This window comes from Alligator sinensis, unplaced genomic scaffold (assembly GCF_000455745.1).
Source record: "Alligator sinensis unplaced genomic scaffold, ASM45574v1 scaffold280_1, whole genome shotgun sequence".
Classification (NCBI taxonomy): domain Eukaryota; kingdom Metazoa; phylum Chordata; order Crocodylia; family Alligatoridae; genus Alligator; species Alligator sinensis.
The window spans coordinates 4912133-4929971 of record NW_005841835.1 but is presented as its reverse complement, the minus strand read 5'-3'; the positions used below and the strand labels follow the sequence as shown (position 1 = coordinate 4929971).

Below are 17839 nucleotides of genomic sequence, written 5' to 3'. Positions count from 1 at the left end.
AAGCAAGCAGCCCGGTTTAGACTTAGAAACAAAGGTATTTAAAAGCAGGTTAGCTAATGCGTTAACACATTCTAACACGCACCACTTAATACCCTAGTGTGGTTAAGATTTAACACATTCTAAAACCTGTTAGGCTGTTATCGATCTTAAGCTCTAACAGGTTTTTGCAGTGAAATCGGTAGTTTGCCTCTATCTACACCTAACATTATACCTTTTTGCCTCACAATGTGCAAAGTCTTCAGAAATGCATACAGCCAACAACTAGAAGACTTATTTCCTTTTTAATGGATTTTGTGATGCCGTATTGGTCTTATTAGCAAAAGAAATTCACTCAAGCACAAAGTAGGTATATTAGTTTATTTCACAAAATTATGCAAATTACTTTCATGAACACTAACATTTTACTTCAGATAGCCCTTCTGAATACTGCTTTATCCAAAAGATTTTTCCTCTAATCCACCAAAGTCACCAATGAAATGTAGCTTTGTACAATGAAGTTAAAAGATTTTCATGGATGAAAAATGTAAATCCTCCTTTACAACAGAAGGAAATATATTTTTAGAATGCTACTTTCAGAGCATTCACATTTTAAAGAAACAGCTTGGTTAACTTGAGATTGGTTTTAGCAGATAGTGACAAGAGTAAAAGTTTTCAAAAATACCCAAAAGGGAGTTTGCACGCATTTTTGGTTTCATTACTGAAGCCATTCCAGATGAACACTACTGAGATTTGGGTCTAAAATTTAAGAATCTGTTAAAAGAGATGAGAATTCTGAAAAGATTTTATCGAAGAAGCTGGTCAACCTCCTTGGATTTAGCTTCCTTTGTTTTTCTTAGTAGTGCTTGCTTAATTGCATTGATCTTCTCATCAAGTTCAGCCAATGAATAATTCTGCTACAAGAAGAAAAAAAAAAAACCACACAATTTACATCTTGGAACTGCCAGAGAAGTGTTCTAGCAAAGTTTCAGATATTTTACTTCATGATGATTCAGTACCAAGATAAAAATACTTTCACAAAGTTGTCTGAAACCTGAAGAATCTAAGAACTACCTCTATTGGGAAGGGACAAACAAAATCACAGAACAAAGACAAAAATGTACAGCTGGAATGAACTTCAAGAGCTCATTTATTCCAGTGGTCTTCACCTTTTTTCAAATGTGGACCGCTACAAAACTTTGAATTGAAGTACAGACCCCTTCGGAAATTTTGAATGGAAGTGTGGACCCTTTTGAATTATAAGTAAATTATTCACATAATCTTGATTGATCAGTCATCTTTCGCAGACCCCTTACACAGTCTGCGGATCTCTGCAGACCACTGTTTGAAAACTACTTATTTATTTAAATCCCTCCTTTGTGGTAGAACTGAAGTATATCTAGTCTATTCCAGCAGATGTTTAAGAACAAAGTTGAACAGATTTTTAGATTAAAATATATTGTTAAGAATTTGTGCACGGAAACATGTCTGTGGCCACATGATTGGGAGACTGGTGTTTGAAGGGAACTTAGTAACCCAACATTTATTTAACTGCACACATGAAGCAATTACCTGGTTGTGCACTTTGATAATACTCTATTGAAAATGAGGATTTTATTTGAGGAAGTGGTTATAAGTAAACAAAATTTAATGTCACTTACGTGGGGTGGTTGAACCTTCCTCCTTTTGCCAGAAAAATTCTAGATTGAATAAATATCAACCACAACTTAGTATAGCATTTACTAAACACATAAACTAAAATTTACACGGTCTATCATATCCCTAAACAATAGAGGTGCACCGATATATCGGTCTGATATCAGATTGGTACCAATATGAAGAAAATTGTCTATATCGGATATTGGCTCAAAGGGACCAATAATTTGGCTGATAAATGCCCATGCTGCGTGCAGCCGCAGCACATCACGCAGCAGAGCCGGCAGCATGGAGAACTGCCTCCAGCTGGTAAGTCAGAAGGGGAGGTGGGAGGGAAGGGGCGTGGGGGGGAGGGCAGTAAACACCCCCTGTGGTGAGGGAGTGGGTGGGGGTAGGGGCAGGGTGGGCCTGGGATGGAGCCACAGCTTGTGGGGCAGGGGCAGCTCCCAGCATGTAGGGAGGGTGGGGGAGAGGGGGGCGTCTGCCCCCGAATCTGTGCAGCATGGGGCAGGCTGCAGCTACAGGGTAGAGCCAGAGCTGGTGCTGCATGGGGCTTTTCTCACCAGGCACTGGGCTCAAAGCAGGCTCCAGCAGTGCTGGGAGGAGGCTGCAACCACCCCATATTTCGCCGTGGCTCCGCTCCCAGCCCTGCATCACTGTCTGCTGCAACCCTGGCTTTTCCTGGCACTTGGGTGAAGGCAGGGTGTTCAACCGGGGCTGCACCGGACAGCGGACAGAGGCGTGGGGCTGGGAGCGGAGCTGCAGCGAAATTTGGGGTGGCTGCAGCCTCCTCCCAGTGCCGCCGGAGCCTGCTCTAAGCCCAACCCCCGGAAAGAAAAGCCCAGTGCAGCTCTAGCCCACCTTGCACTGAGCAGATCCAAGGGCATGCCCACCATCCCTGGGTACAAACAGCGACAGGAGCTGCTCCCACCCCATGAGCCGCACCTGTCCCACATCCCGTCCTGGGCAGCATCTGCCCCGCCCCCTCCCTCACCATGGGGGGCATTGATCTGCCCCCCCACAGCCCTTCCCCTCCCCAATGGACTTACCACCTGATGGCATCTGTATAGGATATCAGATCAGTATTGGCTGAAATGTCTCCTTAAATATCGGCTATTGGTATCGGCCTCAAAAATCTCTTATTGGTGCACCCCTACTAAACAAGGAATACTCTTTCAGAGCACCAAAAGGATCGCCATTCCACAGATACAAATATATCCTCTTACGATTAAGTAAAATTTACAGTTGAGAGAAATGCTAGCTAAGATCATAAAAAACCCATCCACCTATTCCAAGAATATCCTCTGCAACAGTGGAATAGCCGAACCCCAGGTTTCCTCTCTCTCCTCTCCTATCAAAGAATAGGGCTGATGGTCTTGTTGGACAGCTCCTTCCTCTGTTAACATACAAATGTCCCTTGTTCCTCCCTGTAAAGGGCTCTCTCATATAAACCTCCTCCACTGGACTGAATACCTTTTCTTTTGCCCTGCTGATCCCTTCCTTGTTTTAGTTTTCAGCCCCAGACTCCTGTCTGCTTCATTTCCAAGAAGAAACTGTAGCTCCACAGTTAGACAAAAAGGGTACATTAAATTGGTGTTTGAATAAGGTGTAATCTGCACATTTTACTTCCTGCCATGTTCAAATTTTAAAGTTTAACTGAATCCCTGGTGCCCAGATTCAAGCACTTTTAGGAAAAGCTAATCAATATCTATTATTTTAAATACAAAACCGTGATTATCTCAACAGTAGTTTTGTATATTTAAGAGGGCAGTTACCTTAAACTTCATAAATAATAATACTTATTTTGTAATTGGGGGAGACCTTTTCTAATTTGATTTTGGGCAGGACAGTTCTTTGCATTTCACCAGTTTCACTATCTCCCTCCTTTTTCTCACCAGTCTCACTATAACCAACCCCACTGTGTTTTGTTCATATCTTTCATACTGAAGAAAGGTGGAAAAAACCCAACACACCTTTCATGCAGCCTTTCTTAATTACTTTTTACTTATGCTGCATTTCACTGGAAAAGAATTAAACTTGTTTACTAAATACAATTCTGAAGGCAGAGTATAAACTACATTTACTTCATCTATACACTTAATTGCAGAATTTGGTGCGATGGTTAGCTTTAAAAAACACCACCCATATAAGACAATCCCCAATTCTCTATCCTCCAATCCTCTCAGGTCTGTCATCACTCCTGCTGCAAACAACAGTATTTGATATTAATGACCTCTGTAACTGTAGAACTCAATCATATCATATATACAGATAAACAAATTCCACAACAGATTTCATTCCAGCTCTCACCTTTATGAGTATCATACTTGTAATCAATTTAAGTTAGTCATCTAGATATTTCTCACATTTTTAGGGAAAGCATCCAGGCACTATAGTAGAATATGCACCTTCTTACTGTTTTCATTATTTTAGGTTATGCGATTGCATTTGTTCCCAACATTAAACTCAAGTTTTCAATCAAATATATTAACAACTATTAAAATACATCCCCCAACGTCACAGTGGGGAGAACAGGTTATATACCTCCTTGTTACTTGGTTTTATCATCTAATATTGATAGCATAACATATGATAACATAAGATTTGCTATTTTCGCTATCAAAAATTTATAAAAAAACAACCTCTGAACATGTTTAACAAAACAATGATGCCAAAAAATTACTTACTACAGACTGAAAATATTCTGGTGAGAGGCCTTCCAATTCAAGAATTTTATCTTCAAGTTTTTTAATTCTCTGATAAATGTCTCTAGGTACTGGACCTCCTAAATGTAACAATCCATGTAGGAAGAGTCAGGAAAGCATCTGCATAATTACAAACTTCATAGCACAATCTGAATTCACCTACCAACCAAGTAATAAAAACAGAGGGGAAAGGTAACTGACATAGTCCAGGGCAATGTCCCGTTAAGAGGCCAAGCTTCATGCAGTTGCTGAGATGTCTAACAAGGTGCTCCCTGGGCCCTCTCTAGCTCTGGAACAGTAAGGAGATATGCCTTGCTTGCATCTGGAGAGTGGGGGGAAAAGTCTCAGCTGCTTCATTCATTAGTTTCTCAACAACACTTGTACCAATTGCTGTTTCTTCCTGCTTACTAAAACAACAGAACCATGAAAGTGATGTTACTGAAAGCAGCAGTGAAACTAGACAAAGGTTGGTTTTTTTCTTTGAAACAGGAGGTACTGAAGCTACCTGCAGACTCAGGAAAAATGCATCTATTTGAAGTTAAAAAATGGTCTTTCTAATCAGAGCTAGAATTTTTTAGTTAAACACTCACTGTGCCAAGGAAAACTTCCAAATCGCCACCCATGATTGGACAAATGGATTTTTCAGGGTATGAGGACTTGAGACATCCTTTATAGCATATAAAAGATTCTGAAACACCTGTGCAAACCCCCCCCCCCAACCTAGAACTAACTTAACACCTTCCTAATGCATGTTACATCACCGATTTCAGGTAGTACACACAACAGGCCAAAAGAAAGTTTAAGGCCATTGAATTCAGAATTCCATTATCCATTTTACTTTATCTTTACCAGTCCTACTCCTTCACATATCTGCCCACATCCTACTCGAAATGTGAAGGCTCCTTTTTGAACTGGCACAAGAACACTGTCATCCTATTGGTGACAGAGAAACCTATACTCCTGAGTGACAGTGCCTCGAGTGTCACCCAGCACCATTAAAGCACTCTGTGCCTGGGGATGAGAATGGTACTTCTCTGCCTGTACTAGGGAGAAATACTGGGGAGGAACAAGGTGGGGTTGAAAATCTTCTGTTGTCTCTGCTTTTATTACAGTATCTTGCAGTACTAACTAGACCAGAGGCTGGCAACCTACAGCCTACAGACGGCACCTGACCCGCAGACCTTGGGCTTCAGTGGAAGGGACAGGCAGCAGCAGGAGACACTTCTCCCTGTGCTTCCATAAGAATCAGTGGCACCAGTGACTGAGACCTACTGCCTGTCTGCCCACCTGTGACCCAAGATGGGTCATTCTAGCCTGAAGCTAGAAAAGGTTGCCTACCCCTAAACTAGACAAATGGGCAACATGTGGCTTCAGCTGTTATGATGCAAGACAGTCTATAAATTGAAGTAATTCTTTAGCCCAGGAGTAGATTTCAGATTATTTTTAATCTTGGCAGCCTATCTGGTTTCACCTGAAGTAGTGCCTGATGTAGCCTGATGCTTTTATGCCATCTGCTGCTTTCCCCTCTACATTTAAATGTCATTTCCAGCTCTAATTTGTTTCCATCAGTTGATCCAGGCCTCCTCCCTTCAAGGCAGTGTTGAAATAAGCATTAAATATATGGTTTTGTCACTTAACTTTATTACTTCTAAAACACATGCAGACCATTTTGTGACTGGCTGCCTGCCTTCCTGGTTTTCAGCCATTTTGTGACTGGCTGCCTGCCTTCCTGGGTTTCCGCCTGCTCTCTGCTCACCACTCAGCAGCTTTTACTTAAAACTCCTTCCATCTTCTTCCTCCTAGTGCTGCCATCTTCTACTGTAGAAGGAAAAGAGCAGTTCTGGGCTGGAACTGCTCTGAGTAGCAGTGCTGAGCAAAGAACAATCCTGAATCTGAAACTCCGACTTAGCTGCCACCTAACTCTGGGGGCGCTTCAACTCCAAGTCACACAGCTTGTGACCTTGAAGTTCCTCAGGCATCTGAAAGTTATACTTCTGCACATGCACAGAAGCATCTCAGTTTTAGAGGCCTGAGCAGCCTAAGCCTAAGCTGGAATACAACTCAGAAAAAAGGCTCCTCTACCGCAATCCTTTTCCAAAAAATGCCTAACATGGATTGATTGGCCCTAGCTCTCCACAGACTGCAGTGGCAGCCATTCAGGATTCCCTAGGTCACAAGAAAAACACAAGAGGCAGCATGCTTCTGGTTTAATGGATTTCAAAGATTGAGACCTAGGTCTCTTCTTCCACCCAGATGACTGACCCAATGAATCCTGCAACCTTTTTTGCAGTGGTACAGCTTGAAGGAGGGAAAGGAGGAGTTCTCCTACCCAGACTACTGATAGCCTTCTGGTTAGGGCACTCTCCTAGGAAATGGGAAACATTGGGTTTGAATCCTTGCAGGGAAGGACATTAAACCCAGGTCTCCCACATTCTGGATAAGTTAACTACCAGGCTATATATGATCCAGACCATAACCTTTAGGGTTAGAGACCAAACTGGAAACATCACCCAACTGGACAGCATTAAAAACAGTTACCATGCAAGATCAGAATGTTAAATTGTATTTAGAAAACCTGATATAAACCTGTTTGTAACCGCAAGTGTGCTTCAATGTTTTGTAGTCTTTCCTCTACAGCCTGGTTTCCACAGTCACGAACAGGGATACTGGCTTTATTGGATCCATGTGCTCCTTCGGATCTAGTTTGAGGGCCATAGGTATTTACAACTCTAGAAACTAAATTAAGAGGAGACAAGATTAGTTCATATACACACTTAAAGTATAAGTCAGTCTCTCATACCAGGAGCTTCTCTTTGACTAACAAGAAAATGAAAATGCTTTTTAAACCAATAATATTAATTAATCAACAAGTCAATTCCATTACAGTTTCCCATGTAATAAAGTCCTAGCAACATTTTAGATTAGAGGCTAAATAAAACTAATTTCCTAACTAAAATTAAGGGATGGATAAAAACTGTAACTTAGGGCTTTCATTGCAATTTATTTGTAGTAAGGGCAATTTCTCCTCTCACTTACAAGGAGTGAAATATCAGGACTTTTTAGAATGAAAATTTATTGGTCCATCAGGCACTAATTTGATTATCAAGGATCCTGGTTTTCTGTGATTTAAAAAATATTCCCAATTTTCAGTTTTAAAAAAAAGTAACCCAAAACCCACATTTTTCTTGGATTAAAATGAAACACCCACTATATCTACATCTATATATTAATGGTGTTTCATTTTAATCATTGAAAAATGTGGATTTTGAGTTACTTTTTTAAAACCAAATATTGGGATTTTTTTTATGAGAGAAAACCAGGATCCCTGCTGATTATACAGATATAATGTCAAAGTAAAGCCGAGGACTGGATATAAGATATTGTAGGTAGAAGAGTAAAGAAGAAGTCATAACCTAATGTTATGGGAAATGGTACAAATCCAGTCTGTTTTGAGATTAGATGGGAAAGGCTATCTGGGAGAATCAAAAAAGTATTAGCAAGGAGCTCTCAATCTGTTACTTGGGTTAGCAATTTGGGGATATTGTTGGATCTGCAGCTGCTTCCAGGTGCTCAGTAGGCTTCTCCCTTCCCACCCTCTATGCATGGCTAAAAGATTTTGACATATCTTTGCATCAAGGTTAATAAATATTACCCACTCCTCAGCCCCCTCTAGGTGGGTTTCTGGCTGCGTGTTCTTCTTGGATATATCTGAAAACCACGCAGAAAACTTCAGATGACTCAGCATACAGCCTCTCTACTACCCTGGCATCTCTTGCAGGAAGTCTATTACATGTGTACTCCTCAATCTACATTGGCTCACTCTCATTCCTTTCCAATTGCAATTCACAGTGCTGGTTCTGACCTAGAAAAGGTTCTGAGCAGTTTGGGTTTTAGCTACCTGAAGGGCCATGTTTTCTTCCCTATAATACTGTGCCATTTGAGATCACCTGACACTCTGCAATTACCTGCCTCAAGATACACTGACCAACAGTTCTCAGTAGAACAGTTCTTATGTCTGAGATTCACTTCTGCCATCTCCCTTTTAACCCAGAATCTGAATTTAGTTAGTTTTGCCTGAACTGGTTAAGTTTAGAAATATACTGTGAAACTAGTTGACAGTACCTTCTGAGATTTATTTTTTCTGAAGGGGAGAAGAAAGTAGACAGCAGAGGTATAATTCTAGTTTTCAGGAAAGGAGAAGAGTTATGTTTGTATTTGTGTTTAAAATAGCAAGTTGTATATGTGGCTGAACATCATTATTAGGCACATTTTACACACTTAACTTGGCTATGCATCTCTCTCTTTTTAAGACCATTTGCTCTATTTTCTTTAATTTTCCCTTCTTAAAATACTTGAGAAACAAGCCAGACTGTCAGTCCCATAGAACTCCACCTGCTACAATCTAGTCTCTCCTGCCCCTTTAAAACCATTAGAATAGTATGGAGCAGAAGAGGCAAGTGCAAAATCTTTTCTGTCGAAGCACTAGCCAAAGAATGGAATAGGTTGGAGAAGAGAACAAGCCCTTTCACCCAGACGGGGCAAGGACAGGCTCCTCTCAATAGGAGAGTCCTACTCAGCAACAAATGAAATCAAAGGAGTATTAAAACAACGATGCAATCCTTGTGATAATCACAAACTGTACAGCTGTGCAGTACAACACAGCTATGCTTAGAATTTGTGTTTTCCCCTAAATTCAACAGGGAAACAAAAAAATTAATTAAAAAAAAAATCGAATTCTTCATCTAGATTAGTCATAGACCATTAAAACCAAACAATTCTTAAGCCTGCATCTATTCTGCTCACCCTTTAAAAACATCTTTTATCTCTGTCAATGGCAACAGACTAGTTTGCTTTTGCTTCTAGCAAAATACTCTTTCAGATTCTCATGCATTAGCACATTGCAGCAGTCTTTGAATCCAAAATCTTGCAGGGAAACCATTCAAAACTGCTTTCATTAACCTTGAAATCAATACAAAAGTTTCCATGGTTTTTTAAAATGTTCTATAAAAGACTCATTTTTTAAACACCCAAATTGAGCCAAATTTGATCTTCTTTTGTCCCACCCACCAATGTTAATCAGAGCTTTTCTTTCTGGAAAATAAGTAAGTGCATGGGTATTAGAAATGACTGCTTACCTTTTACATGACTTTTAAATCCAGGGTAAGGTGTGAAAACTGCATCTGTTCTGGCACAGCTGTTCTCTAAGGAAATTTTGAAAAAGAATGTGACCCTAAGTCAATAGTTCTCAAGCTTGTTAGACTCGAGCCATCTCTCAGACATGCAAGTTCTTAGTTTCTGCTCATTTTTTTGGCTAAGGAAAAATACTAGAACAATTCTCATGTTGCAAAAAAATTCAAAGACAATGACAGGTCAGTTTGTCCTGTTTTTGACACTATGGATTCCTATTTGAAATCTGTTGGTTTTATCTTATGAATCATGTGTTTGTGTTTCCACACTTACCAGTGCTAATACTGGGTGGCACCCTTAAGAGGATCACATGGCATCTGAAGGTATCACAGCATCCTGGTAGTGAAACACTGTACTGCCCAAAGTACTCGTTCGTAAATTAAAACACCCTATTACATTATTGGTTTTGCCACTTCTAGCTTAAATGTCCTCGTTCTATACATGTAAAAGACACATGCCCTAGTTGAGTAAACTTCACACATTTGCCTAGCCTCATTGTATTCGATGGGGCAACTCCCTTCTGTAAAGTTGTGCATATACATAATGCTGGTGGACTTACCCTAAGGCGCACACCCCAAATTTGGGGTAAAGCGTGTGTACAGTATGCAAGTGATTATTTCATAATGGCCTTCCCCCAAGTGCTTTTTTAAAGCTGTTTCTCCAATGTTTCCCTCTTCTACTATATTTCTCTCTTATTGGAGCACAGTCTGATTTAGTATTCTTGTTCCACCCCTCAACCTCCTTATGTTGATAGTCTGTGGCTTATATGGTTTATTGAATTGTAAACTCTTAGAGCACTGTACATTAACTTGTACCATAACATTTGTATATTATTCCTGTCCATATTCACTCGCAGCTCCATTAACATTATGAACATAAATACAAAAATTCTAGAATACGCATTCTCTTTATTATGCAAATTCACTTACTACAACTTTAGAAATATCAAGTGACTTAAATAAATGTTTATCTAGCATCTTTTACGGTAGCTTGTAACTTTCAATCTTTCTAAGGTTATTTTAACATTTTACAATGTTTATTCATTCCAACTCTATTTAATAAAGCATATAAACATTTCATTTTATAACAACTTATAATGATCTTTCATATCCAAAACTATGAGAGTCACAGATGTTGTTATGCACATCTAGGTTCATATACACTGGAACTATAATGAAAGAATACAGAGAAACTTCAATACCTTACTACTAAGGTTATAAAATGACTGTCTTCAGAAGCTGACAGTGACTGTACAGAACAAAAGCCTGACTGTTTAATGCAAGACCCATTTAAAAAACTACCTAGTAATTTATTTGAATTATAAAGTAGTATTAAAAAAAAAAAAAAAATCTTTGTTCAACTTGCAACATATAACTGATAAGACATTTCTGCATTTTAATTCAGTTAAATTGTGTTCCTATTAAAAAGTCAGCAACAAAATAACATCATAAAGCAGACATCACATTTAAACTTAAGTTTTAAAAACAAGGATAATATTCTTTTCAGTACAGATGCTATTAACCTTTAATACCAAGAAAGTAACCTCTCCCAATGATTTCTATATCACACATGCAACTGTCTAAACTCGAGTTATTTTTAAAATAAAGTCTGTTTTAAACTATAAACTGCACATTTTTAAATGAAAAGTAGTAATTGCTAGGAAGATTAAACACTGACTGGATAGTTACCTTGATTACAATCAATAACATTGCAAAATTCCCTGACGTTATTTTCATTGATCTCTGCTTGTTTCCTCTCAATAAAGGCCGATATTCGCCTGTCAATCTGCAGGTAATAAGCATGATGGTATATATTTATGTCATTGTTCACATTTAAAATTAAAGAATTGTTGTTTCTCAAATCTAGGTCACTTACTTCTGCCTTTCCAGCTTTTATCTGCACCACCTCTGGATCAAAATTAATACGAGCTTCTTTCAGATCTCCAGAATCATAACTTGTGTATTTTTCTTCTATCTGTGAGTTATTATCAGCTAACTTTGAACTCTTATCACATGTCTTGCTTTCTGCTTTACCTGTAGTTTCATCGTGGCCTGTGTTTTCCTCTTTAATTGACGACTGGAGTTTTTCTAAAAGAGGCTGAACAAAAATAATATAGTAGAATTTAAAATGGCCATGCATTTTTAAATATAGTTTCTAAAATACAGTGATTAAAAATGTGAGAGACCACACAATATCAATTTACAATTCACTCCAAGACCAACTAAAAGTACAGCACTTCTAAATACTGATATACACATATTTTAGATCCTTGTGATCTGGCTTTTTACGCGCGTGTGCATGTGTAGTATGAAACCCAAAATCTATGAGCAAATCAGTCTGTTACTCATCTGTTATAAGCCAAATCACAGCTTCAGACTTTGGCACCAATACCACTTAATTAACATGTCATTCAAATGCCTACTCAGAACACTAAGGCTTAGTATTTTTCCTCCTTAACATGAAAGCCAGTGCTCTCACTCTGTAAAGCCCTTACTTTACCACCACATCACAAAATTCTCCACTTGAAACTGCAGTTGCCCAAAGAGTATGAGAGAACAGACATGAAATATATAGGTGTTATCTCAGACACAGGCTTTTCTTGATATGGCTGATTATCTACTTAGGTCATGAAATTAAATGAGAAGGGACTGATTCTTAGCTGCAAAATAAATGGTTATCATTTTACTGAAATAACTCCTGCATAAGAGGTAAACACAAATTATACCCCAGATTTTCCCCTTTCTACAGTTAATGTCTCACCTGAATTTTATGCCTTATTTCTGCCCTACAAAACCAGAGTTAATTACTACTTCTAAAATGGCAGGATTTCTGCCAGTCAGGTTTCCTGAAAAGGAATGAAATGGGTATGGTATAGCCAGAAGGAGACTGCACATAATTTTTACTTGCTTTTAATCTTGCATTTATTCTTTTTGCTTGCTGAATTGATGGAAACTCCTCCCCACAAAAGTAAGAGAGTTGTTTCTTATACATACAGACAAGCAAATGTAATGAGTTCTTTTCCCTCTGCTGCCTTAAATTCAATAGAGTCACAGAATAGGTAAAATTAAAAAAAAATAAAAAAAGATGCATGCACTTCACCACCTCATAAATGTTATGTCATGAACCATCAATACCACTAGTTATTAACTGGTAAACATTAAAAGCTATCAAAACTATACCACACACAACATGCAACTATAGCTACTATTTTTGACAGTGCCAGAAAGTTTCAAATAGTTAACTAAAGTGACAGTAATAGGGACTGGCTACTTGGCAAAGATGAGGCATTAATGTCAAAGAAATTACTCTATCTAAAAAACTATGCTGAAAATATGTTTAATTGCACTACGACACTCCAGGATGTGTCATGCTGGGATAATGCCACTTCTTGAACCACTGAAAGCACTCCATGTGCCTCAAAACTCACCCAACGCATGGAATCATTATCATAGCATGACACACACCTGCCGTGTCTTATTGCTTAATTATAACCCACCATAGATGGAAAATGTGCTGAATTTACAATGCAAGTCTAGGAAATCAACGAAACTGCATTTGTTCAATCTCCTTACCCACAGCAGCCTGGTAGGCTATTCCCATAACTGTTCTGATAACTCTATAAGATAACAAGTTTGAGTACCTGTGAAGTGTGGTGGAATCCCAAAGGTATAAATAATATATTTGCATCTTCCTCTTTCTAAATTTAGCAATTCTAGAGCAAAACAATTGAAGTTTTAGAGAAATAAATCTAACTACATTTAATTGGTGATATCTGGCCAAGTTTAAAACGTCCAATAAAATATTTACCTGCAAAAATAAAATATGTTGCTGAAGTGCACTAAAGAGCAACGTTGGCTGGAGTGCTGATGTGCTTTGAAGCTTGCTCCAATCAATTACAATTTTCACCACATCATCTCCAAGGTTAAGCTTCAAAAGGGCAAAACAAGCATCATCACAAAAATTACACCATTAAGCTGTATTAAAGAATGTCACAGAAGCATACAGGACTTGTACAGGACAACAAAAATTCTGTCCCTGATTGCATTTTTATGTGAGGGAAGAGGAAAGGTTTGAAATGAGAATTGTAACTGAAGACAGCAAACAGTCATTCCCTAAATAAGTTACTATATACTGTGAATATTTGAAGAAAATCTATTTAAAAAAAATATTCTTTAGTTAAGCCATGGCACTGCTATTGCATTAACATAGCTTCTTAACTTCTATCAGCTTAAGCCAGTCTGTTAGAGCAGGTTACACCAACAATTACACTAAAATATTTTGGCTATATTAATAATATTGATTTTTATTTAACTGGTTAGAGAGAAGAAAGAAGCAACACCAAACAGCCAACACAATGTCTTCGTATAGTTTATGACTTGCTAGTGTTACAACAAAAATATGGGGGGGAAGGGAGGAAGTGCTAAATTATGTCCCTGATTCAAAGGCATGCCAATGGTCACAATTCCTTGTAGGAGCTGTGGGTGCTGAGCATTTTTCCAGATCACACCTTCAATTCTTAAGGAAGAATGTAAATTAAAATTTTCTACTGCCAGTGGGTGGAAGGTGAATCTTTAACGAATTCCCAAGTTAAGCAAAACCCAGACTATGCAACATAATCTTTCCCACACAACTGAACCAACTTTAAAATACAAACAATTTTCCTTTCTATGCAATTGACTCAAAGTACATAAATACCAATGCTCTATGAATAATATTCCTTGGCAAAAACAAAGGTGCACACCAAGTGCAAAAATTTACTTTTAAGGACTACAAAAAAGCCCCTTCATCTTATACTACCAGGTGTTTTGTTAATAATTGCTAATCATATGCATACGCATTCATGTACACCTCATTTCTATTGCAGTTAACTGTTTTTCTCACAAGACTTGATCCTGAGAAGTGAAAAACATCTGCAATGCTTATCAAAGCCAAACAGATTTTTTTCCCCAACCAAATAAGCCACTAGAGGCTGCCCCAAATTTAGCGTACTGTCCTATGCTCAGGTAAACTCTTACTTGAATCAACCTGAGTTCAGGATGCTCAGCCGTTCTCAGAACTGTGCCCAGAATTCCCTACTCACTCCCATAGTTGTGATTTTAGGCTAATTTTCACAGGTATGGCAAACTTCTAGAGTTTTAACAAGAAAAATGATCCATGCACAGGCAGCCATAACAGCACCAAAAAGCACACCCTTGACATCTACTCTAACAGGGACTGTCTAATTCAGTGTTTCCCAATCAGCGTGCTGTCAGAAATGAACAGGTGTGCCACAGAATTTTGCCATGGCAATGAGCTACAATAGGTATGAGGATGGGGAATGCCTCAACAGGTGTGCCATGGAAAATGTTTATTACAAGTGTGCCTTGGGCTGGAAAAGGTTGGGAAACACTGGTCTAATGGCACCAAATATTATGGGTATGTATTTACTTCTTGATGACTTCAAAATATATTTTTTAAAGGGGGCAGACATTTGAAGGTTAAAATATGCAAGAAAAAAAATCTAAAAGCACACTATACAGAAAGAGATTCAAATGTAAATAAAGTAAATATACAGAACTGCTAGCAGTAGTTTGGAGGCAAAGCAATTAAAATACTAAGATGACTGGGTAAGCACTGGAACTGTCTTAATACTACTCCTATCTGGAAAGGAGCCTGATCCTCCATTCTTTATGCAGGGAGAACGGCTGGATTAAGTTTAAGATCAGGCCCCAAGTCAATTTGCAGGAAAGCAGATGGGGTTAGCAATTCTTATGAAGGCAGAAAAACTAGTGACCTAAATAGCAAGTTTATACAACTTTTTTCTATTTACCAAACTACTAAAAACACATAACATAGGCTAAACTTTCAATCTTTTTGTTCACATTCATATAATACATATCGTAAATCTCTCTCAAGCAAGAGGTTTTCCTCTTTTCAATGCTCAATCTAAACCCTGGATAGCAAGAGGGGGAAAAACATGTTTTTAGACCCTAGGCTAATGTTAGAATACCTCATTTACTCAAGAAAATGAAGTTTTACTTATTTCTCTAAGCCAGCATTACCAATCACATACCTACATGTGCACACAGCCTGAGCTGTTCTATCTCCCCCACTCCACAAAAAGGACAGTGTTTTGAAAACTATTCATGATTTTTGTTATCCTGTCAGTGGAGGTAGAGATATGCATTTAACAGATTAAAAACATGCATCCCTCAAAGCTCCCCAGAGAATCTTTTTTTCTGCGAATAAAGTAACAACTATACATTTCATTCTGGCTTCTATATAGATATTTCAACATGTGAAAATTTAGCAAGGTTTCTGAATGGGAATAACTTGGAGATTAGCAGTTTAAAAAGCTAAAGAGGCATGTTTATTCAAGCAGCTTTTAAATTATGAGTAAAGAATAATCCCTATAGCAAAGCTAAACCCTATTAATCCACACTTTTGTATATACTAGTGTGCTAGCCTTACACAATGTCTTTGTATAGTGTGATAAGTGGACTGTAATGTTTGTGTTTGATACTAGTTATTGCAGCTGCTACACTTTCATTGGCTGATAGTCTATTTTGCAGCAGTTTACAGTACGAGTAAGCCACTCCATCACAAAAGATATCCCTATGTGTCCCAACAGTAGACTGTGTTTTAGGCTAGAACCACCTTGTTATGAAATAAAATTGCTGTGGCTAAATTCTGTTAAGCCCCCTCACTCACTTCTCCATAGTGAAAACACTAGGATTCTGAACCTAGATGCAGCACCAACATGGCCAGGCTTTGAATAACTTGTGAAACACTAAAAGCAGCAATAGAAACTACTGTTTTTAAAACGGTTAATAGCCTTTCAGCTAATTTAAACTGTGGCTGTAGCCATGGTGATCCAGAAAATAGGCAAAAAGCAAGGGATTTCTGATTACATCTTTTACTGGACTAACTGCATAGTTGGGATCTCTCTTTTAAGCCGGTGGACAGATTGTGTCATCTTTAGGAATGTGGCTGATCTTTTGTTTTTCACATAAGTTTAAAGACTTGATATTTTGGTTGCACTGCACAGTACAAGAAGAAAAGTGATTTCAGAATAGGAGACACATTGTGATGGCCAGAGAAGAGGAATTCTTCACTCCACTCAGTTCCTTTAATTAACAAAGAATTAGTACAGATGCTGGGAGGCATGTCTAATAGCAAAATGCTAACTAATCTTCACAAAATTCCAGTTGGAAAGGTAGGCAAGTGTTCTTATTCATTTTATAGATAGGAAAACTGAAAGAATGTGGGCTTTAATCTTTAGGGTTTTCAGGTCCTTAATGCTGCGGTCCCTCAGTATTGGAGAGTCAAGATGTTTACGGGCCTGAGCGATATGAAGCAGCTGTCATACCTGCTTCACTTGACCAGTATGGCCTGTGCAACTACCAAAAACAAAAAAAAAAGGTATTGTCAGACTGCAGCGAGTTAGACCGGCAGACAACTGAGCAAACTTATATCTGAGGCTACTGAGTTCTACAGAAAACAGCCACCAAACTGCACACATGTTTCCCATTCTTTCCACTCACTCTTAAGTCATTGCTTACAATCCTGGGACCCTACAAAATTCACAAACAAGAACTGGGGAAGCTCAGGCTGCAAGGCACCAGGAGCACCGAGCAAGCCTGCTTCTCCAGGAGCCACAACATCCTGACCGGGCTCCCCCAGTCCCTTAAAGCACCGTTTTTCAACCCATGGGTTGTGACCCAAAAGTGGGTCACAAGAATATAGAAAAAGGATCAGGAACAAACTTTAAAAAAGGATTCTCCTTCAAAGGAGAAAAACGTGGGAAACCATGGCTTTCCCCTCGCAGGCTGGCAGAGCTCCAGCCTGCGAGGGGTTGCTCTGCCTCTGCTCCACACACTGGGGGGGCTGGAGCCTGGGGGCAACGGGTCAGGACTGGCCACCAATGTTTACAAATGGGCCCTGGCACAGAAAAGGCTGAGAAGCGCTGCCTTAAGGGAGCTTCGCGGGGCCCCCAGGAACACGCTCGCGGGCGGTAGGAGCCCGAGGAAGGGGCGGGCGCCGGCCTGTACTCAGGGCGCCCACGGCCAGACAACCAAGCGACCGACCCCGGAACTGGGGGCAACGGGTCAGGACTGGCCACCAATGTTTACAAATGGGCCCTGGCACAGAAAAGGCTGAGAAGCGCTGCCTTAAGGGAGCTTCGCGGGGCCCCCAGGAACACGCTCGCGGGCGGTAGGAGCCCGAGGAAGGGGCGGGCGCCGGCCTGTACTCAGGGCGCCCACGGCCAGACAACCAAGCGACCGACCCCGGAAGGGCCGGGCCCCGCCCCGCCCCGCCCCGGGGAGGCGTGAAGC

The 17839-nt window shown here is 39.5% G+C and overlaps 1 protein-coding gene across 1 annotated transcript in view; it reads right to left on the bottom strand.

The window, feature by feature from the left end:
• Positions 1-343: 343 nt before the first annotated feature.
• MBIP (MAP3K12 binding inhibitory protein 1) overlaps positions 344-17839 on the bottom strand; it is an 85883-nt gene continuing 68387 nt past the window's right edge. Inside the window, exons 2-9 of the mRNA XM_025201789.1 lie at positions 13332-13483; positions 11400-11621; positions 11213-11309; positions 9473-9538; positions 6924-7073; positions 4320-4417; positions 1638-1676; positions 344-893 (exon numbers count right to left, since the gene is read on the bottom strand). Coding sequence (XP_025057574.1) covers positions 783-893; positions 1638-1676; positions 4320-4417; positions 6924-7073; positions 9473-9538; positions 11213-11309; positions 11400-11621; positions 13332-13483 — 935 coding nt within the window. The 3' untranslated portion in view covers positions 344-782. The remainder of the gene's footprint in view (positions 894-1637; positions 1677-4319; positions 4418-6923; positions 7074-9472; positions 9539-11212; positions 11310-11399; positions 11622-13331; positions 13484-17839) is intronic.